Source organism: Physeter macrocephalus, chromosome 14, assembly GCF_002837175.3.
Source record: "Physeter macrocephalus isolate SW-GA chromosome 14, ASM283717v5, whole genome shotgun sequence".
NCBI classification, from domain to species: domain Eukaryota; kingdom Metazoa; phylum Chordata; class Mammalia; order Artiodactyla; family Physeteridae; genus Physeter; species Physeter macrocephalus.
The window spans coordinates 74829997-74852652 of NC_041227.1; the positions used below are offsets into that span (position 1 = coordinate 74829997).

The window sequence follows — 22656 nt, forward strand, 5'->3', positions numbered from 1 at the left end:
CAGTGATAAGACCGTCCCTGCCTCTCCTTGCTGTCAGGTTAAAGGTCATTGGGTGGAAAGACTCAGAGAAATCCCAAGAAGGGACGACTGAAGGGCCAGAGTTCCCAGGCAGCGGTAGGAAAGGGAGAGGCCCTCACAGCAGGGCTGAGTTCGGGGCCTCTCCTCCCCCAGGTGAGGTGGCTGTCTTGTTACCATACACAGCCTGGACACTGTTGACACAACATCCCCAGGTGGTAAGGGGCTGGGGAGGGGCTGAGGAGGCAGCTGACCTGGGAGAGCTGGACTTTGACTAGGCCCTGCCCGACCCCCTCCCCCGCTCCCTCCACTGCTAAAACTGGACTCCAGTTCAGACAGGGACTGGCTCTGTCCTTGGCGAACAGCAGTATGGGCACCGACCCAAGCAGTCACGTTGACTGACATGAGGCCCCTCAAGCTGGCCCAAAGCAAGACCACAAGAGCCATTTTTTTTCTTTCAAATGCAGTTCTTTTCCAACATTGCCTGCAACAGCTTTGGCGCAGAGAACTGGGGCCAGGGGGAGGAGCGGGGGAGGCATGTGGGAAAAAGAAAGGAAAAAAAAAAAGCCAATTGCACAAAGCCTTTCTCTGGAAAAGCCCAGGCTCGGGGTGCTCGAGAAGTGTGCCTCCTTCCCCGCCATCCCCTGGAGCGCCGGCTTTGCGAGGCACAGATAGGAATTCAACCCATTCCTGTGTGAAAGAGCTGTCTGGGGGAGGAAGAATGGCTGCATCTGGATACGTGTGTGTATGCATATATATAGATATATATATAATAGGCTATATTAGAAAATTCTCTATGTATAAATATAAAACACTGGTATCCAAACATGACACCACAGCTAACTAAAGTGCTTGACGGAAGTTGGGCATGTATAAGTATGTAGGTAAAACTGTTCATCCTGAGGGAGCTGGGGAAGCAAAAACATGGAGAAAGGGGTGCTGCCCCAAGCCAGGGCACCAAGGGCACTCTGGCCCCCCAGGGCCTCCGCATCCTGTCTGATCACCATCCCACTTCAACACCATGCACGCCTCATCCCCACCCTGCTTTCCCCACTGTGCTTCCACCCGTGAGGAGAACAGTGTTGGACAGCTGGGCACTGGGGAGTCGTTCCCACAAGGAGCACAGCTCAGCCTGTGGCCCCAGCTTCCTCCACCCACAGGGTTCGGAGTGAAGGGAGCGCTGGGGGCAGGAGAGGAGGACTCTTGTCATCATAATTAGTAATTTGAAAAATAAAACATCAAGGCAACTCTAGGCCAGGCTCTGCCAGCTTGCCTCCCGGGCCCCCTGCCTGGGTCGGGGCTGGAGGAGGAAGGAGGAAGCCTCGGGGTGGCTGACCCGGGAAGCTGCCCTTTTATCTGCAAGCCCCAAGCAAAGCATTAGCACCTCCACCATCCCCAGACCCCTACCCTTCGAAACAAGACCCATCTGGTCTCAGACCCGCAAAAATGCCACAGGCAAGTGGTCATCGGAGCTCCAGGGAGTAGAGGGGCCCCAGAGGGCAGCCCCCCGGACACAGTGCTACAAGAATGGGTTGGTGTTCGGAGGGTTGCAGGCAAACGGGCTTGATGAGGATCCAGTCTGGAAAGAAACAATCACCACAAATTGTTAGATTAGGGAGGAAAAGCTGGAGGCCACAGAAGAAATGCAGCTCAGGATTCCTTTCTCCCTCAAAATTACTGTGCTGAGGCAAGAGGGAAAATAAGGGAGCTAGGAGGCAAGCGGAGGGGCGGGGAGCGCAGAGGCTCCTTAACTAGCCCACTCATCCCTGGCTGGGCCAAGGCAGTTTCACGAGGAAGGGGCGTGGTTCTGCCCCACATTGCCCTCTTCTCCTGGAAGGATTCTGTCCCAACCCCCAGAGTGAAAGGCCACACCCACACCAGGCCTGGGCCCTGCACCGGCCACTCACCATGAAGGGGTTGGTGGAGATCCCAGCTGGCTGGCTCAGTGGCCTCTGCCCCAGCTTGGCGGATGCCTGGTCTCCGAAGGAAGAGCCTGGCAGGAAGAGCAAAAACTCAGCTGACGGGAGCCCTGCCCCTTGGGGCTGGTGCTGCCCAGCTCGCCTGCCTCCTTGCAGGGCAGGCCCAGTTACATCCTAAGGTGGGCAGCCAGCGGGGGCCTCCCCAAAGTCGGGAAGAAACCTGTGGAACAGTCAGAGGACACAGGCAGGTCTGTTGTTTCCCTGGTCTCCCCCTGCTGGTCCAAAAGGGAACTAGCTCAGATGTCTGGCTCCCTAATACATATTTCTAATATTCACACACACACACACACACACACACACACACACACACACACACACACACACACCCCAGAGTCCCAAGGGAACTAGCTCAGATGGGCCTCCCCAAAGTCGGGAAGAAACCTGTGGAACAGTCAGAGGACACAGGCAGGTCTGTTGTTTCCCTGGTCTCCCCCTGCTGGTCCAAAAGGGAACTAGCTCAGATGTCTGGCTCCCTAATACATATTTCTAATATTCACACACACACACACACACACACACACACACACACACACACCCCCCCAGAGTCCCTGGGGGTGGGAATGGGGTAAGAAAGGAGGGCGCGGTCCCTTACCATTCTGCTGCTGAGTCACTGAGGTCGGTGGGGGGAAAAGCGGTGGGGGGAAGGGGCTGGAAAAAGCCCCAGTGGGTGGCACTGTCTGGGGGAAGCCAGGCCCAGCACCGCTCATCCCAAAGCCTGGCCCTGTGGAGGGAGGGAGGGACATGAGGTAGGTGAGGTGCTGGAGAACAGTTCTTCCTAAGTCCCTCCAAGACACAGAAATGGGATATAGTTTTTTGCTACCCAGAGGTACCCAGTGGAAGTACCCGAAATGAGCACGAAACCCTTCAGCGTCCAAGCATCCTGCCAACCCTGACCTCTCCGGCCTGTGGCCTGTGGCTTGGACAGCAGGGTAGTTATGATCATGGGGTCAGCTTTCTGTCCCTCTTAAACTGCATAAATCAAAGCAAATTACCAGCCCTCTCTGCCTCAGTTCTCTCATCTCTAGAACAGGGACCATGCCTATCTCCTCGGACTGCTGTGAAAATTAAATAACGGACGTAAAGCCCTAAGCGTTGGGCCTGCCACGTGGGTCAGCTTGGTAGCGAATATTATTCTCTCTTCCTGGCCTGAAGCTTTTAGAGAACAACCAAAAAACAACAAAAAACAAACAAACAAAAAACGAAGGGGGGTGTGAGTGTGAGTTTGGAGAGAGAAAAGCAGAGGCAGGGGCTGGGGAGGGGCAGGAGACCACAGGACTCCAGCTGAGGAGGGCAGGGAACAGGGCCATGGTTTCAGGTGGGACACAGAAGGGAAGGAGGCTGGGCTCCCAGAGGGAAACTGAGGGTTGGAGAAAGAAGAATCACCACCACTACCAGTCAGCATTAACCCTTCGGAACTGGCTCAGGGAAGTGGCAGCCTGTTTTTTCTAACTCCGAAATTCTGATTCAGTGACTTGGGGGCCTCTAGTTTTTGCCCACTAGGTGGACTGGAAATTAAACCGGTCTGGCCTGGGCTGGTGACTCAGGAGAGAGTCAGGGCCAGGGGACAGTCTGGGAGGCTTACCTGTGGCCAAGCCATTGGGCTGGAAAGGGTTGGTGGAAGGCAGCTGGGCGTGAGCAGCAGGTGTGGTGAAAGGGTTGAAGGCTGCTCAGGGTGGAATGGGGTAGAGGGGGGATGAAGAGCTGGTTATTTTCTTCTCATTTGGTTAATATCGTGATAACTGAGTATTCCTCTAAATCCTGGTGTGCATCTCTCCCCACTCCCCTCCCTCCAGAGTCCCCAATTTCCTCTTGGCCTTAGATCCGCTCCCTGGGTCTCTACACGCAAGACTCACCTCCAAAGGAGAGCCCTGTGCTTCCACCTCCGCCAGTGGTGGCCGACTGGAGCGTGGGGACCTGGCCGGCCATCCCGAAGATGCTGGGATATGGGGAGAAAAGTCGGCATGCACATCATCTAGCACCAAGGAGGTAAGCGGGGCAGGGGACTAGGAGACGGCAAACTCTGTCCTGCCGGACGGGAGGAGCCGAGTGGGCTGGTATAAGCAAGGCCAGGCTTTCCTGGCCGGCTCTCCTGCCCGATGGCGAGCTCCCCAGCATCTGGACCTACCTGCTAGGGATGCCTCCAGCTGATGCCCCGGGTCCCAGGAGGCTGCCCATATCTGCAAGGCTGTTGGGCTGACTGGCAGTTGCCAGAGGAGAGGCACCAAATGGAGTCCCCTGGCTGCTCCCTGGGCAGGCACAGGAAGTAAAACAGGGGGTGCTGGCATGAGACAGGACGGAAAGGGCAGGAGGAGAGATGGAGGCAGGGGTGCAGTGGAGGGGGAGGGGAGGGATGGCACCAACGGGGTCCTCTGAGGCAGCCCGTTCTTCCCCCGGATCGGATCGCCCAGTTCAGGAGGGTTTGTCTCCCACCGAGAATTCTAGGCGACGTGAGACTCAGCCCTTCTCAATCTCCCTAGCGCTCAAAACCACCACCGCAGAGAGAAAAGCAGTTCTTCCTCCTCGTCCGGGTCACCGTCCCTCCCGCTCTAGTTTGGCTTACACTTCCCATTTTTTCCTTAAGAGATGGAGACGGCTGTCTTTTGCCTAAACCAGCATTTCCATTTATGAATAAATCATATGAAGGGGCAGGGAGAGGGGTGGGGGAGGAGCTGTGAAGGGCAGAAAGGCTCAGGGACACTTGGGTGACTCGGGGAACGTGGAGATGGCACTGGAGGTGCTAAGCACAAATCTCCGCCCTCGCCAGCACCCTTCCCACTCCCATCGAGCCGCCCGCTCCCCTCGGGAGCCCCGGGCTGGGATGCCCACGGGGCAGGGCTGACAGCAGGGCTCTCCTGCCCTCCCTGGTCTTCACAGTCAACAAGGAAGAGCCTCACGGGGGAAGTTTACAGAACAGCCCTCGGGGCGAGTTAGGGTTAGGGTTAGGGTCCAGTCAGCAACCTGGTCTCGCGGGAAGAGGCCCGAGGCCCTGTCAGTTTAAGAAAGCCTCTTTATCTGAGTGTCTAAGTCTCATTTGTAGTGTGGGGTCCTGCCAACTACTCTGGGCTACAGTGAGGGTAAAATGAGGCCACAGATGGGGAAAAGCTTGATTTTCCTGAGTGCTGGAAGACTTTGTTACCTCAGGGGAACACGCTTTACATGGTGCCCGCCTCCGGACGGTGCTCCGGAAGGGTTTGCTGAATGAGCAGCTGAACAGGCAGAGGGAGAAGAACTGGATTCCAGTTGTGGCTCTGCCACCTGCTACCGCTGTGACTTCAGCAAAGCATCTCTCTCACTCTCCGGAGCCCACTTTTGTTCTTGTTCCCCAACCCCGCCCCCTGTAGGGTGGCTGTAAAGGCCCTCTGAGATAAAGTGTTTTGAAATCTATAAAGCATAACACAAATGTGAGGTATTATCATACCTATGATACAAGATACTACTTCCAGGGTCAGAGAAGCAAGAGAAGGTCTCAGAGGAAACACAGGATGGCTGGCTCAGATGGTAAACACGAGTGGAAAGGGCCAGACCCACAGCCCTCAGCTCTGGCCTTTTCACGCTGCCTTGAACAAGCAGTCTTGCCCATGGCCTTGGCCTGATAACTCCTACTCACCCTGCAGGCTTAACAGAACCATGTCTTCCATGGGCCTTCCTGACCCCAGTGTTTGATCCTGGTTTTCCTCTCCTAGCACCTTGTTCTTTTCCTTCCTAGCACTTGACATATTTATAGTGATGTATTTTTGTTTATTTCTGTATCAACTGGGTCCCCACTAGACCAATTCCACTGCCAAGAATTCCCTTACAGATATAACTTGCCAATGTGCCGAAGCAGGGTCATTAACTGCAGTGCTGTTTAACAGCAAAAGACTGGAACATCCTAAATATTCAACAACAGGGAACTGAGTAGATAAATTATGGTCTAGACATAAGTTGGACAGTGGTGCAGCTATACAAAAGGATGAGGAAGCTCTTAATGTACTAATAAAAAAAATCTAACAGTACTGTTATTTTATTTATTTATTTTTTTGGCCACGCCACGCGGCTTGCAGGGTCTTAGTTTCCCCACTAGGGATCAAACCCATGTCCCCTGCAGTGGAAGCGTGGAGTCCTAACCACTGGACTGCCAGGGAAGTCCCTAACAGTACTGTTAAGTTAAAGAAAAATCAAGGTTCAGAACAGCTTGTATATTATGCCATAAAATGCTCAGTAAAAAAAAAAAAGAGAGGAAACAGGACAATAAAAGATGAGTAAGTGAAGGCTATTGACCCCTTTCCCCAGAGGCACAGCTGTGGAGAGGTGAGACGAGAGACCAGCGTGGGTCAGGCTGCAGAGACATTTTGTAGGACGGGAACTTGAAGTGTATTTGTGGGAAAAAGGGGACATGCCGGTAGAGGTGGAGAAAGTGGAGGTGAAATTCAGATAGGAAAGCTGATGGGACCAAGCCCTCCAGAAAGTGGGAAAGGACGAGGGAGGCAACCTTCACAAGGGAAGATACTTCTCTTTCTCAGACACAAGAGGAAGAAGAGGGAAAGGAAAAGATAAAGACACAAGGCAAAGAAGGAAATGGCAGGGTCGGGGTGGTTCTCAAATCCGCGTTGCTCCCTGTTCCCCTCAAACCTCAGCCCTGGTTTCTTGTGAGTACAGTTCTGGGCTGCTTCTGAGCACCTCAGGGCTGTAATGTGGATCTTCCTTTTCTAAAGGGCGAGGCTGCTGTGTGTATCCAAACCCCTCTGTTAAGGGTATCTTCCCGGTGCCAGGCACGGAGCATACCTGATGGGGATGGGAGACCGGCCGTAACGTGGAAGAGCCGAGAAGCCAGCAGGGAAGCCGAGTGCCCAGGGCCTGCCTGCGAGGTTCCAGGGATGGGCTGCTTCTTGAGAGCCAGCACTCAGGGGACAGTGCTCTCCTCAGCCCCTCTCCCTCCCCAACCCCTGGGCTTTCCTGAGGGACAGTGCTAGGCTGTAGCCACTGCGAGCCCTGGTCTTCAGTCCTCTCGCACCCACAGGCTGTGAGGAAGGCTGGGAAGCCACCAGGGTGGTGGTGCATCTTCGGCTTCTCAGACCCCAGGCCTTTCCTTTGCCCGACGGACTCGAGGTACATGGACTTTCCCAGCGGACACAGCTCCCCGTCCTTACTGGCGTCCGACTCCTCAGTCTTGCTCTGGGCCCTTGGGTCAGGGCGCTCCCCTCAGTGAGGACCAGGCTCTCCGCCAAGGGCGGGGAGAGAGCGCTGTGAGCCTCCTGGCCGGCGCTAGAGGGCAGAGCCGGCCCTGGCTCAGGCAGGCTGGGCTCCCTGCACCGAGAGCGCGTCCTCAGAAAGGAGGCCGACGCCCCCAATACCTGTGCTCCTTTGCTTCCTATCCACTGCCAGAGCCTCACTCCACACAGCTGGATTAGTAGACTTGCCTTCTAACAGTTTCAGGGGAAACTGAACTTTTAGAAACCCCCCCCTTCTCCATACTCCCCCTCAGATATATAACAATACAACCAGCCTTGTCAGAAGAGACATCCACCTCTCACCCAAATCTTCCCACTTCCGCCCCAGTGGTTCCTCACGTCACACTCACAGAAACACCCTCGTGGTCATGGTGTGGCTGGGAATGAATGGGATCTGCCACTGATCACACATTTGATTCTGGCCAAGCTGAGCCAGTTTCCTCAGCTGCAAAACAGATCTTTCTTTCCTCGTGGAGATGATATGGGGGTGCTCCCCAAGCACAGTGAGCGCTGGTGGGCTCTGGGTCCGGCCGTGGGCTATCTGCGTCTTGAGATGAGCAGACACTGGACAAACGGTCCATCCCAGGTTCAGCCTGGGGTGGCTCCAGGGCTGACGCCTCCCTTCGCTCCTGTAAAGCTTGGCACTTGAAGCCCTCTCTTTAAACTGATCAGTTGCACTAGGAATGCATCTCTGAACCAACCAATTTATAACCACCTTGTAAAAGGCTGTTTCCTTTCCAGATCCCATTCCTGGGAGTAGTTCCCTCTTGCTAAATTGAATATTCCTGTACCAGTATACATGTTTGCCAACAGCATACAAAAGGCCTATTTCCCCACACAATACTGGGCATTATTAATCTTTAAAAATTTTGTGAATATAATGTACGAAATTACTATCTTATGCTAATTTGTGTTTTCCCTGATTAGTTACGTTGAGGACATTTTCATGTTTTTTCTGGGTATTATCTGCTTCTATCCCTTGTCCATTATTCTAGTCTTCCTTATTAATAGGAGTTTAAAAAGGCACATTATGGTTATTAGCTTTTTGTCTGTTTTCCATGTTGTAAGTAAGTATCTTCTCCTCATCTGCTTCATGCCTTTAAGGACATGAAACGTTGTGTGGGGACATTTTTTAGGACATCTTTTACCATATAGAATAACATGACCTATGCAATTTCTCCTTGTTAGAATTTATGGAGATTTTGTTTCCCAGTATATGGTCAAATTATAAAAGGGTTATATGTTTGAAAATAATATATATTCTGTAATTTTGTTACAAAGTTCTACTTATACTTCTTAGGTCAAACTTGTTAAAGTGTTCCTCAAATGGTCGACTCTCTTCCCTCCTTGTCTATCTACTCCACCCATGAATCTTGTGAGAGAATCTATTATAGTCTCCATCTGTTGGTTTGTCAGATTTTCTTTCTGTCTAATAGTTTTTGTTTTATGCATTTCAGGGCTACTCTGTCAGTTACTTTAAGTTCACAATGTGAGAACTCTGTTGTGAATTTTAACTTCTGTCAATATAAAATGTCTCTTCTTGTTCCATTCAAAAAATTAAAGACAAGAGCAGCAGTGGGAGGCGGGGGCGCTGTGGGCAGAGCAGAGAGTCAGGAAGTCTGTGCTGTGGGCTGGGCTCTGCTGGGCTGTGGGCTGCACAACCAGGGAAACTGCTAACTGCCTCCTTTGTTAAAGGCTAAATTTGAGGGGCTCCTTCCAGACCCCAAAACTCTAGGGTCAGAGGACCTGAGACAGAGGCTTCTGCCTTGGGTCGGCTGTGGAGTGGGGAGAACAACTTACCGAAGCTGTGACTTCCAGTTAGCATCCGACTGGCTGGCAGCGAGGGTGGGGCAGGGAAAGGGCAGGTAGGTGGGGAGGAGAGAGAGAGTGTCAGTCACTGGCCGTCCCCAGACACCTGTCCGCACAGCGCTCCGGCTGCCCTCCTGTGTGCAGGATGTCCAAAGGAAGGAGGCAGCCCGAAAGCTCTGAAGCCTGATTGATGTCTGGGAGCTTCGGGAGGGACCCAGTGCTTTAGGGGCCTTTAGACTCTCCTTCCATCCCACAGGAACAACACGACACAGAGTTGGCAGGCTTCTGCTCTAACAGGGATGCCTGAGGACTTCTGGAGACCACCTAGGACGCTGACCCAGCCCTTGCCCTGGGGGCCCTCTCGGGGAAAGGTTCTGTCCATTCTCATGTTTTCGAGGACTTGGGTCTCCATTACTTCCCAGTCAGCGACCTCCTAGTGCACAGCCTGCACAACTCCTGATGCAGTTTTAGCCATTTCCTTACATGAAGAAAGAGAACAGAGCCCCTTCTTCCTGACAAGAACCTCATCAGACTCCTCTCATCCTTTCCTGGAGCTTCTCCTCTTTGTGCGGTACTTTGGGTGGGTGCGGATGTGAATGCAGGGTGACGTATGGGTGTGGACAGTGGGTCACAGTTGCAAGCAAGGAAGCCAGAGGGGCAGAGCTTACCTGGGGGTGCTGGCTGGGCCTGGAACGGGGCTTGGCCAGCTGGGGGCATGCTTCCAAATGCAGAAGAGCCAGGGCTACTGCCAAAGGCATCGAAGTTGGCAAAGCCCCCATGGGAAGGCGTCTGGCCTATAGGTGGAGAGAATATAAAGGTTATGTTTATATATGACGTATATGTAATCCATATCACACGGACTAGTTCTGAAGGCCAAGGGCCGCTCAATGGGACATCTGCCTTCCTGCAGGGTCCTCTTCAGAGGGAGTTGGCAGGAGCCTGGGGCAGAGAGCCAGACACATGCAGGGGAAAAGGGTATGTCAGAGGCCTCCAAGTTCACTCCCCATTTTTTATCTTTACTCCGTGAGGCATTAACATTTTTGTCAGGGCCTAGTTTGGGCAGAATCATGGAAAAAGATTTTGCTGGGGGGAAGGGCTTTAAAAAGGAAACTAGATCATCACTTTGTTCCACCCTCTACTGGCTACTGCTGACCTTCGGGAAGAGGGCAGGGGAAATGGAACCTGTGACAATGCCCTTGCCCCATTTTAACAGAGAGAGAAGCTAAGAAATCTTTCCAGGGCTCTAAGAGGGAGGGCTGGGAGCCCCCAACTGCCATGCTTTCTGGTCAAACTCCCAAAACTAATCCCGGCTGTAATCCCGCTGTACTCAGCTGACCCCCGCCCTCCCAGCCGTGATACTTCAGAATTACCGTCACGTTCATTCCTGTGCAGAGAGCTAGGGCCGAGTGAATTCCTTGTGTGATGTGGACGTATGTTGTAGGAAGGTTCTCTTCCCAAGTCCCACTTACCCCCAAAGGCTGGGAATGCAGCAAAAGCTGGTGCCACCTGGGGAGCAGCAAAGGGGTCTCCACCGATGTCGGCCAGCAGGTCAGTACTGGCTTTCTTGACCGAGGAGGGTGGAGGTGGCTGAGAGCTCCGGGGCTGGGACGTCCGGGGCTGAGACTGACTGACAGACTTGGAGGAGAAGGCAGTACATATAGCACTCGGAATCCCAGCCATGACCCAGGCCCTTGCATGGCTCCCCGGGCTGCCCCCAGATAGGCAAGTGGAGAGAGAAGAGAGGCAGAAACTACCCTCAACCGAGAGGGTTCCCGGGCAGAAGGTGCCTGAGCCCTTCTCATCCCTAATTCCTCTGTCCTCTCAGTGCAGCAGCTCCCGGAACCACATATTTTAGAGCACGTTAGTCAAGGCAACCCTGAGATACACAGGGATGTCGCCCAACAGCCCTTCCTCATCTTTCCCAGGCGCCTGAAGCAGTGTCCTGGCCCGTTTTTCCTTGGAGGAATGGTCACGTTTGAGGTTGATACTCTGACTTCCCTAAATACCACTTCCTGTTGGGGTCTTTCGTCCAAAACATACAGATCCAAGGTGAGAGATGCAAGACATGGGAACAGCAGGGCTGAGAACCTGCTCACACCTCTTGGACCGTCGTCTGCTAAGTTCAGGGGATTGGATTTAGGAAACTGATACCCCTGTCTCCCAAATCCCAAAATAAGTTGCAGGGCACATCTGAGAGTTACCTGGCTGGAGGTGGAGGCAGCAGCCAAGAGAGACGGCACAGGATCCCCCAGAAGTGTCCGCGGGGGCTTCCCTTCCGGAATGGAGCCCTGGACGGGGGTGGAGGCGCCGCCTTTGGTATAAGTGGGCCCTTTGACTTGGTCTGGGGGGACATACCTTGGAGAAAGAATAGTTAGGCTAAGAGGAGAGGGGTGAAACCTTGGACCTTGCTCAGCTTAGGTGCTTGAGAAAACACAGGTTACAGCAGTCAAAGTCCTTTCTCACTTTCCCTACTGATTCTCTTTTTTGAACTAAAGGGAACTTAGCAACTTAGCAAAGTTCTGCCTAACTTGAGCTTCCCCTTTACTGTCAGATGCTCATTTGTTTCCTGCAGGGATGTTCAGTTGGCTCTGGCTTGTGCCGGTCTTCCCCTCATCTCTCCCTCCTCTTTCTGACACATCAAACCATCTGGGTTTCAAGTAATAACACCTGCAATCATGCTGAGCAACAGGTGATCCTATTTTCCAACTTCCTATTCAAGGGCCACCTTTTATTTCCTGGGAGTGTCTTCAGGTTCCTCCTCTGCCACCTCATCTTCTAAGTGCTCACGATCTATCCTGCTGGCTGCTGCGCCTTCTGATCAAATCCCCTTCCACTCCAGTGGATGTGGTCTCTACTCCGGATGTATCTTCTTTATCCCGAGGACCGCCCCCCCGAAGGGACTCCAAAATTCTGTTTTATCCACACCAGTCTCCTTGCTCCCTGAATTCTCTTCTCCACCCCAGAGTTACCCCCAACCGTGCACACCTCCCCGCCGAAATCGAATAATAGGAAGTGACACCTGGGGAGAGAAAAGGCAAGAGAGAACAGAGATGCTGTTTCCTCAGCAGGAAAACAGGGGACATATGAAGCATGGGTTAAAAGCATGAAGCTAGAGGACATGTGCTCCCAGCCACCTCTCTCCATAAATGAGATCAGCTGAGCTATAAAAATGAACCCAAACTCCCTAGTGGGGGCCCTAGCTCTCCCCTCCAACCAGTCTACTGTCTCCCCAAAAGAGGGGACATCAAATCTCAAGGTTAGTGACCAAGAGCAAGTTGTTCTTTCCTGTACCTTTGTTATTTTGAAGTCAGAATTCGGCCCTAACTGAATCTGAGGGGAACAGACTCAACCCTCTTCTAGCCTTTGAGAGAAGCCCCAGTTCAGCTCTGGAAACTGGACTGTAAGATAAAGTGTGTCTTGGACACATGTCTCCAGAGCAATCTCTTTCCTCCTCCTTACCATCTCTTCTTCTCATATTTTTCCTGGAGAAACTCCTTCACCTTCTGAGGATCCCTGGAATCTGGTATTAAAGATGTCCGAGCATCGAAAAGACCCAGCCAAATCTTCCTGCAAACCTAAAGGAATGAAGTCAGGTGGCAGAGGAACTGGGGCAGAAAGCGTGAAATGGGAGTCAAACCATTTCCAGCTCATTCATCAATAGACATTTATGGAGCATGGACACAACGTGAGGATCTGGGTACACCTACAAAACAGACGTGATCCCTGTCCTCGTGGAGTGGATCATCTAATGGGGAGGTCATGCCTTAGACAAATAAAAGTACATTTATAATGACACACTGTGACACATCTTGTGAAAGAAAACAGAGGGCCATGAGAACTAAGGGGGACTACATTTGGATGGAGGTGGGGTCAGGAGCAATTTTCAGAACTGTGGCTTCCAGAACACCCCCTAGAGGCCCTTGTTCACACCCTCCAAGTAAGTCCGTCACCCATAAGCTAGGGGTATTGCTGACACCAAGGCTGGCATCTTCCCACCAGCAGATTTGGCTGGAGAAGGGGTTTAACTCACTTTCAAGGAAATGACATGGCTTAGACCTGGCTGCCGGGCTCCAGTGGGCAGAGCTGGCTCCAGGAGCTCTTGCTCCGAGGGCCCGGCCCAGTCAAGCCTGAGCGCTCATCACTGTGGAGCATTTCCCCCCTGAGTGCCCAGGGGCCACCCCCGACCAGATTTTGCTCCTTCCCCTGATTCTTCCAACAAGGGGCCTGGACAAACCCCAAATTTTATAACTAAGATTCTGTAAATGTACACCTGGACATAAGTTAAGATACCTTACATACTAAAAAATAAGGGAAACTCAAACAAAAAAGAAAACTGTAGGGCTTTTCTATACTCTTGAGGCAAAGCTCCACCGACAGACAGGGCAACTGCAGCCTGGAACCCTTCCGTCTGGGGTGGCTCACCTCGTTTCCGCGGGATTGCAGGAACACTACTTCAGGCTCAGTGAAAGTTGTCATGGAGATGGACTTGACACGATGAGGGGGGTTCAGGCCTCTCCTGTGGGAGAGAAATAGAAAAAAAGAGAAGTAGAATGCCACTAGCACTCCAGGTCTGTTTATGGGGGGAGAGGGAGGGGGAAAGGATAAAACCACATGTACATGAAACTCTCTGACTGAAGCTACTTCCTAATTCAAGGAAAGAAGGGAGGCAAGAATGTTCTGGAGGCTTCTCATGAGAGACAGGGAACCCCAGTCATTCTGGAGAGGAAGGTAGAGCCTGCCCATCCAGAAGCCTCCTCTACCTCGGCTCAGACCACAGCAGCTGAGTGTTCAGGCTGAAGGGGTGCTTCTGGGAACTCTGGCATGGGGCCACTTCCCGTTTCCTGCTTCATCATTGTTTGAGACCTATAGCACATCCTCAGGGTCCCAGAGCCCATGGAGACACAAATCCCTCACGCATGAGGGAAAGCAAAAATGAAGGCCCGTGACTATCCCTGATAATACCAACACAGATAAGATTTGGAGACAAGAGTCCCTAGGCTGGCTGCTCCTCCTCTTGACTACACAGGAGGGCGGGTGGTGGAGGGATGGAGTGGGCCCCTCTTTTTAGGAAGTGATCTCTGGGAAAAGAAGTATTCCAGACTTTCACTTATAGATCTTTCAACGAAGCAGGAGGAAGTCAGGTTCAATCATGAGTATGAGACGGGCATGAGTCAGGAACATATACCCTGTAGGGATGCTTTTGTGCCAGCTCTGTGTATTCTGTTAACTCCCTGGGAGTCCAGCTCTGCCCACAGATGCCCTGTGGAGATTACAGCTGAGAAGGCTTCCTCGCCCCCACTCAGCTGCCCTCCAGCGTGCTCAAACGGGAGCCTGGGGCCAAGCCAGGCAGGCTTTCAGAGGTTCCCCTTTCCTTACCTTCAGTTTTACTCTAGTCTGAACCTATGGCCCTCATCACATGAAAACACAACTGGCTGAACCAAAACAAATAAATTAGACCCTGGGGCCAGGAGTGAAAGACCACGGGCACACGCAAGAAAGACAGTCTCAACTGATAAGGCCTCTTCTGGTTTTCACTCCCCTGGAAAAAATGGGCAAAGCAAGACGTGAAAATAAAAGTAACTCTAGAATATGGTCCTGGCTGACGCCCTCAGGAAAGTGAACAAAATTTACCAGATGGAAATCTTAGGGAAAGGTGGAGAAAGCACACACGCAGGCTTACAGGTGCACACGCTGAATACAGGTGCCGGGGCGAGGCTGGCAGAATGGCAGTGCGTGGCTTAGCATAAGTGAAGGCAGCCTGGGCGGGAAGAATGGACAGAAGACAGAGTACAAGGTAAACAGTGAAGGGCAGCTGCTCTTTTGGACAAGTTACCGATTATGGGATTCTAACCAAGGACAGGAAGGACACTGGAGGCTACAACTGGGGGCGTTTTCAGCAATTCTGCTACTAGACTTGGATGGGTCTCAAAATACCCCTTTAAAAGATAAGCAATATCAAAGAGGACGGATGCCCTGAGGAAAGATGAGAGCCGGGAAAACCAAAAGCCAGGCTTTGTAACTCGGTGTCAAACCATAGCTCTTAAACCTGATTTGACCTGAAGACTCTCTTCCGATTGCATTTCAGAGACTCCAGTTTTCTCTCGTAAAGCCTCTCTTACCAGTGGCTTGGTTCTGTTTTGTTCCTGAAGTCCAGACATCCCGCAGTCCAGCCATCCCACTTTGATACTCTTTCCCTTGCCCTTTCTCACCTTAACCACTGTGCCCTTCCCCCTGGGAATGCCAGGGCTTTCCGAGGTCTAGCCAGAGCAGACCTCTCTGTTCCTATGATCCCGGGCTGCCCTATCACCTCCCACTGACAAATATTTACTTTGCTAAATACAACACAAGGCATTGTGTTTGGCACTGTGGGGGATGCAGAAATTACAGGACCTCGTCCTCGATCACTTGCTTCCAAGAAGGAGCCCAGGAGCCCGGAGAGGGTACTTCGCAATGCAGCAGGCGCACACAGTCAGATGGGGGAGGACGTGGCACCAGGATGCAGCAGTGAGGGAAGAGAAATGGTCACGGGAAAAGTAAAATGTATTATGTTTACACTAGAAAAACAGATTCTAAGCCTATCACAAAAAGGTCATTGACATTTCCTGACAGGACAACCAGGAACTGTTAGCAAAGTATAAACAGGGAGGTGAGCTTCCTTGGGAGGGGTGGGGGGGCGGGGAACTTGACCCACTCATCAGTCTAGAGGGGATGCTTAGAGCAACAGAACTTCCTCTGGCTGAGCTTGGACTGGAGGGGTTTTGAGGCAGGGTGGAGATAGGATAAAGGAAAGGCAGAGAAAAGAAGTGATTTAGGTGCTTTGGGCCAAATGAATCTGGTGGAACAGGATGTTTCCATAGCACAGTACAAAAAGCACTGCTCTGACCTTGATGTCTGTAGACTGGATCATGTATAACCAGAACCACGGTTTGGGGGCAGGGAGAGTCTACAAGGCAACACTGCAGCCCAGGAAGAGGGCCTAGTTACATGGCCTATGAGTCAGAGCGTTTGTCTCTGAATCATAGAGAGGCCACTGCTGGCCAAAAGAAGCAATTTAGAAGTGAGAGCCCCTCTCCTCCCAGGAGCCGAATTCAAATGGTCTAGGAGTGTTGTGTGTTACTGGGTACAAACCAGGGTCATGCACTGGGCCAGATGGGAATCAATGGCCTGGAATTAAACAGGCCCAACTCTCCAACTTGCAGCCAGTCTCCCCAACATAACTCTCAGGTTCTCCCCAAAACAAGAAGTGAGAGCTCGAAGGAGGCACTGCTCTTTGGTTATCACAGCAAATCTATTCTATTATTTCTAACCAGGAGGAGCTGGGGAAATAGAGATAAAGGTATTTGCCCGGAATAGGGCAAGTTTTTCTAGTTGAAGGCAAGTACATTACTAGGGCTCAAGCCTTCAGCCCAGTCATGATGTCTTTTTCTACTTCAGTTTCTTTTTCACAGGGCACCTAAATGGCACTTGAAGTACTCTGACTCACTCTCTGAAGCACTCTGAATTACTTGGCAAGTGAAGCGACTTGCAGAGATCCTAAAGTCTGCCCAATCCTCCCTCTCCTTGCCTCTCTCCCCTCCCTTTGCTTCTATTAAGCATACTACTATTTCTGCAAATACCACATCTTTTGTTTCTCTGTGGTCATCACCCTCAAACTGGCCCATGTTTTGCTTCTATCTTGCTTCATAGAAGCCACAAACCTGCTCAGCTGCTCAGATAAGAAGGTTTCTGCCAGGTCGACAGTGGAAAAAAACAGTTCTACCCAGCACCCAAGTTCCTTCATTTGTGCCAGATTTGGACTCGGGCATTCCTTACCTCTGAATATTTGTGTTCAAATTCATACACCCTAGATTGTGTTTCTTTGCCCTTGGGATTCCATTCCTCTGCCTCTGAGCAGGGTTCAGCTAAACCAGGTTAGCTCTTATCTTGGACCCAAACATTACCAAGAAGAGTCCCTCTTAGGAAGTCTCCCCATTACCCTGCTCCAGGGTCAATTTCACTAATTTTAGGGAATTCCTTCCTAACTGAAAGTCCCCTGCTTCGACCCATTTCCTGAAGTTCTTCTTCAGTGACAATAATAAACAGCTGCCCTCATGTAGAGACACGTGGAATCCTGATACTACCAGCTACCGTCCTCTTCAGGCTCAATCTCAATCCTTTCACATTTTGCCCCTTTCTTCTAAATAATAAAAATAATTTATTATTTTCTTAGGAGCTTTTCAAGTTGTCCAAAGGCCCTATGCAATAAAATGCCTAAATCTGTAATTTTAGAGACTCTGTCCATCTCTGCCTGGCAGAAGTGAATATGAAAGGAGAGGTGCGGACTTCCCTGGTGGCGCAGTGGTTAAGAATCCTCCTGCCAATGCAGGGGACACAGGTTTGATCCCTGGTCCAGGAAGATCCCACATGCCATGGAGCAACTAAGCCCATGCGCCACAACTACTGAGCCTGTGCTCTAGAGCCCGCGAGCCACAACTACTGAGCCCTCGTGCCTCAGCTACTGAAGCCCGTGCGCCTAGAGCCCGTGCTCCATAACAAGAAGCTCGCGTACCGCAACAAAGAGTAGCCCTCTCTTGCCGCAACTACAGAAAGCCCGCGTGCGGCAACAAAGACCCAACGCAGCCAAAAATAAAATAAAATAAAATAAAATAATTTTTTTAAAAAAAGAAAGGTGAGGTGCGAGGGGATGGAGGGACAGGACTAAAATAAGGGCAAGGCATACGTCTACCTCTCCAGCCCAGACAGATGGAAAAGTACTGAATTATTGAACAACATACTATACCTTTCCTTCCATGGAGATAAAAGTGTTTCAGTTAGGAACAGCTATTAGCGAGTGAGACAGGGAAACTAAGGCACCAGGAGGGTAGCAACTTGTCACAAATAAAGAGCTGTCAAGCACATCTCTTGACATCCAGTCCACGGCTCCATCCACCTCAATCCTGACTTAACCCCACTGTCAGGATAAAGTTGTAAAGAAGTAGAAGAGACAAATAGCCACTACTGAGACCTGAAAGATGATGGATTAAAGGATAGACTCAAACAGACAGGTCAGGGAAGCATGTCACGTACTTGGCTGAAAAACTGGGTGTCAAAGATAGTGCCTAGCCCAGATGCCAATGAGATCTCAGGCCTCGCCATCTATTTCCTTTTTAAAGAAAAGTGGTTTATCCATTGAGGCATCCAAGCAAACCAGAACAAGAAGGAACACTGAGGCACTTCTTTGGAAAGAAGTTCTTTTCAGTGGCAATTTTTACCCCCCCAGCTTCAAATGGCAGATTCGTCTTCTAGTCGAAGAGTTAGAAGTATAACTGAACAGACAAGCGCAGGAATAGGTTGGGGAGAGTAAAAGGATCTCTATCCAGGTTAAGGAAATTAGGTATTGGAAGAAAACCAAATGAATAAAACTAGGTCAAATTTGGGACCTATCACTGTGGCAGCATGTATGTAAATTTAGAAACGGCAGAAATTAGCAGCCTCTCTCTCAGGCCCTCACACCAACACTGTGGGTTTCTGCTTGAGCTGAGAAAAAATCTCATCGAAAAAGACAGCAAGAATGAGCTCGCACATGCAGAGCTGAAGGCACAGCCATACCGCCCCCCCTACTATTAAAATCTCAATCTTTCTTCAGATCTTGGGAAATTCAACTTTGGCTGGAACAGTCAACTTTGTTATTATCAGTCAATCCAGCCAGATGGGAACCCTGGCAATTTTGCTCACTGCCCCAGAACACTCCAGCCCCCTAAGTGGTCGACATATTTGTAACACACTCAACAGAAAACTGGCTTTCAAAAGAAAGCCAAGCCTCTGTCTCCTTTCTCTGGCTATGGTGTGAAGCATGATACTTAAATTTCCTCCCCTTCAGTATCCTCTTTATTTTAAGAAAGAATATTTCTTCTCTTTTCATCATCATAGCTGAATATGAGCTCTCATCAATCTCTAGCCCATGCTGAGCTTTAGTTTACTTCATAGCACTTATCACTACCTGCAATTATATATTTCATGATTTATTTAGAGTCCAAGGCCTCCCCTAGGATGCAAGCTACATGAAGATGGGACTTTGTCAGTTTTGTTCATTACCACATCTCCAGTGCCTAAAACGGTGTCTTGGGGCTTCAAAGACACTCGACAAACATTTGTTGACTGATAGACTGATGCAAGATATTTGGCCTACTACTACGATTTTCGCTAGCACCACAAAATCCAAATCTGTGGGCAATCAACCGTGTGGATTTAAGACGTTGACTGGTGTATGGGTCACCGTGGAGCCACGCCTCTCCATTGCCTGCTGGGCTGTGTGCCCCCTCCTCACTCTGCAGCCAGCAGTAAGCACGCCCCACCTCACATTCTGCCTGTGGCCCACCTGCCAGCTCCCAGCCCTTCCCAAGGTACATCAAAGGACACTGGTAATACTTTGTGAAGACCCCTTTTAAAGCTTTACATGCTTTGCCCTAGTCCATGCTATTACGACTCCAATTAGCAAAGGAGAAGTACCAAACCACCAGAACCCAGGCAGACGGTCACACCCAGGGCAACTACAGCTTTCTTGTAGAGTTTCTTCTGACATTTGTCTCTTTATAATCTCAACATGCCTTCAGTTCAGCTTCATTTATTGGTCCAGCTTCTTGACCCGTCACTCTACCCTCACTTCCTGCTAACAAACAGTTGGCCTAGCTTCTGATTTCCCAACCACCGAAATGCGTTCCCTAAAGTCTACCATCTCGAGAGTCACTCCGAGTGATTCTCATAATGCTTTACCAAAATACTAAGCAAAAATGTCCTTTCGAGAATCTTTTGAAACTAAAAGAAAAGGGGGAGGCTGGTAGACTCCCACCACTTGGTCCTATAGGAACTTAAGTTCCTGAGGAGCTAAGCCCCTAGTTGGAAGTACGTGCGCCACAGAGACAGGCCTCTTGAGGTACTTCTCTATTAAGCAACCTTAGGCCATCGTCAGCCCCACCCACTGTCTGTCCAGATCCCAGGTGTTTGACTTTTCACCAGTGAGCTCAACAATAATGACCACAGGGGGAAGTGGTAAAGTTCTGCAAATTGTGCACTGATGTTTAAGGAGTTAACGTGTCCAGCAAAAGAAACCAGGTTTTTAATGTGAGCCAGATCCCTTGGCCCTCCTTCTGTCCTGATTGAGGGACATTCATTATAGAAGGGAAGTGTTGTCTATGGGATACTTTAAACCAAGATCTATAAAATAATGATAATGATGTCAGCACTTTCCATTTATTCAGAGTTTTAGCTTTCATGCCTTGGCAGCTAACTAGGGGAATGAGTTAACACTGTTTCCTGACATTTTCTTCCTGGGACCTAGACTCTGATATGCCATCAGTGTTATCCCCCTGCTTCCTTTGACTTCTCTCCAGACTCTGCAATCAGATTTGCCTTTTCATAACAGGATCTTCGGGAATCTGCTCTCTTTGTACTCTGCACTATAAATATTCCTAAACTTTGCTCCTATTCTCCTCCAAGTACTTGTCCCAGTCTCGAGTCTCTATCCTTTGACTTCCTTTGAGCCTCTATCTCAACTTTTGACACATTACTGTTGGTGTTCTAAACCACTATCCCAAGAGCCACAATGCTTTCACTTGGACCAAAGTCAAGTCTATCCTCACAACACAAAAGTAAGGTCGATTAAAACACAGAAGTTTGGCTAAGGAAGTAAGAATCGAATAGAGAAATAATCCTAAACTGCATGAGGAGACGTGGACCCTCATTTCTGGTCTGCCATGATCATAACTAATATGGAACAACAAATGCTGAAAACAGCAACCCCCATCTGGCATTGGATAAGTTACTAAACCTCTCTTTGCTTCTGCTCTCCCATCTGTCACGCAAGAACAATACCACTCCCTCCTCAGCTCCTAAAGATGTAAGAAGAAACAAGGAAAGTGCTCCTAGTTAAAAATGAAATCAACCAAACTAATGTATTAATACTAAAAAAGTCAAAATAAAGCCCCTGATAAACTTAAAAAGATAGACATGCAGGCTTGGTATCAAATGTTAGTCATGCATCTAACCAGATAATTCCCTAAGGGGGAAAAAAAGAACCTTACTATATAACCAGAAATCTGGGCTAGAAATCTGTGGCTCTAAATTAGCTCAGGCATGACCAAATTCAGTGCCAGTGCCAAGGTAGCACTGCAGATTATTCAACAACCCCCCCTCCCCCCAAATCTAGAAAGAGTCGCCAGATGTTACTACCAGGAGCAAGCCATGGCAACAAGGAGCTTAAAGGTGTAAATTATTACACTTAAGGATGGCTCATCCAGATCCCCAAACCTCTGGAAAAGTTAAGTTCTCTAACAGGGCAACCCATCGGCATTCATCTCTTAGAATTGTAAGAAATCTCCCTCTGGGTAGCATTCTAAAGCCCTGCAAGATTAGGATCTGTTCCTGAACACTGGAACGTGGCTCTTTACCTGCCATTATCGTTGTGCTGTCAACCTGGGTTAACTTACCTATTTTAAATTGGTTTCTCCGTCTCACAATCCAGGATGGGCACAAGCCAGAAGGAAGAAAGGTACCCCTTCATGTTGAGTCTAGCTTGCTCTACCTCTTTCCTGTTTGCCCTCCACCTACATGAAGTTCCCTTTCAAGGTGTCTATCATTCTCTGGCCCCTTAAATCTCTAACCCCCACCCGACCCCAGTTTCCTTCAATTCTCCCCACTTTCGGATCGCCTCGCCTCCTTGAGGGAGTTTCTCCAGTTCTCACGGTGTCTTTCCTTTCCCCTGCATCGCGACTCCAACCGTTTCTTGTCGCCCCTGACCCTTCGCCTTCCCCATGACACCTCTGCAGCAGACGACCCTCTCGGCACATCCGGCGCGTCCCAGGCCTCCCCGCCGCCCCCGACCTCGGCTCTGTCCCCTTCGACCCGGGTCCCCGCTGTCCTCAACGCCAACTCTCCGCCGCTCCTTCCCGGTCCTCCCCCCGCGCCGGTCCACTCACAGGAGGCCGGAGCAGGTGGTGCAGACGAAGCTGCCCACGGTGATATCCACGTAGGTGACCCCTCGCTGGGCGCACTCGAAGCAGTGGCGGTTCCCGGCCTGGCTGCAGCCTCCCAGCTCCCGCACGCGGCGACACCACACCTCCGAGGCCGCCTCCGCCTCCGCCTTTCCCCCGCTGACCCCACCACCCGGCCCTGGGCCCTTCTTCGCTGCCATCACCATGGCTGCTCAACCCCCCGGACCTCCTCCCCGCAAGTCAGCAATCGCCCCTTCAACCACTGCCGCCTTCCCGCCTCCTCAGCCGCCCCCGCACGCCCGGCTCCCCTGACAGAAGCTAGGGTGCCGGCGGCAACCGCGCGAGACTCCTCAACCCCCTGCTTCGCCTGTCCTGCACGCTGATTGGCTAGTCTCCTCCACCTCCTCACTCTGATTGGCCCGGCATTGGACGGCCTCGAGTTGCGGGAGCTGCCAACGCCACGCCCCACTGCCTTCAGACCTCAGGCCTCTCGGATTGGGCTGCTGAGACCCTGGCTGCGAGAACTGTGCTTGCTCTCTCCTTGTTCCCGCCCCCTCTCGCCACTGCCTCCAGGGCTGACCGCCTCCCACACTCAATTGGTGAGTCTTATGAACTCGGCTCCGACGATAACTCTGATTGGCTGTCGAGGCTGCAAAGATTGCTGACGAGAAAGAG

At 51.0% G+C, this 22656-nt stretch overlaps 2 protein-coding genes across 3 annotated transcripts in view; both read right to left on the reverse strand.

Moving 5' to 3' along the window:
- The window catches only part of LOC114487554 (ephrin type-B receptor 4-like), a 2645-nt gene extending 2225 nt beyond the window's left edge, over positions 1–420 (reverse strand). The window contains exon 1 of the mRNA XM_028498047.2: positions 397–420. Coding sequence (XP_028353848.1) covers positions 397–420 — 24 coding nt within the window. The remainder of the gene's footprint in view (positions 1–396) is intronic.
- On the reverse strand, positions 229–22255 carry AGFG2 (ArfGAP with FG repeats 2). 2 transcript variants are annotated; one of them, XM_007110626.4, is made up of 13 exons: positions 21967–22255; positions 13436–13529; positions 12473–12588; positions 11215–11368; positions 10483–10648; positions 9682–9807; positions 9005–9037; positions 4120–4240; positions 3848–3930; positions 3577–3657; positions 2587–2715; positions 1923–2008; positions 230–1594 (listed from the first exon to the last, which is right to left on the reverse strand). In XM_007110626.4, the coding sequence occupies exons 1-13, from the start codon at positions 22185–22187 to the stop codon at positions 1535–1537; spliced, it is 1470 nt and encodes a 489-aa protein (XP_007110688.1). In that variant the 5' UTR covers positions 22188–22255; the 3' UTR covers positions 230–1534. The 2 variants fall into 2 exon arrangements, with proteins under 2 accessions (XP_054946820.1, XP_007110688.1); XM_055090845.1 differs by lacking the exon at positions 9005–9037 and having other exon boundaries at positions 229–1594.
- Between the last annotated feature and the right edge of the window lie 401 nt (positions 22256–22656).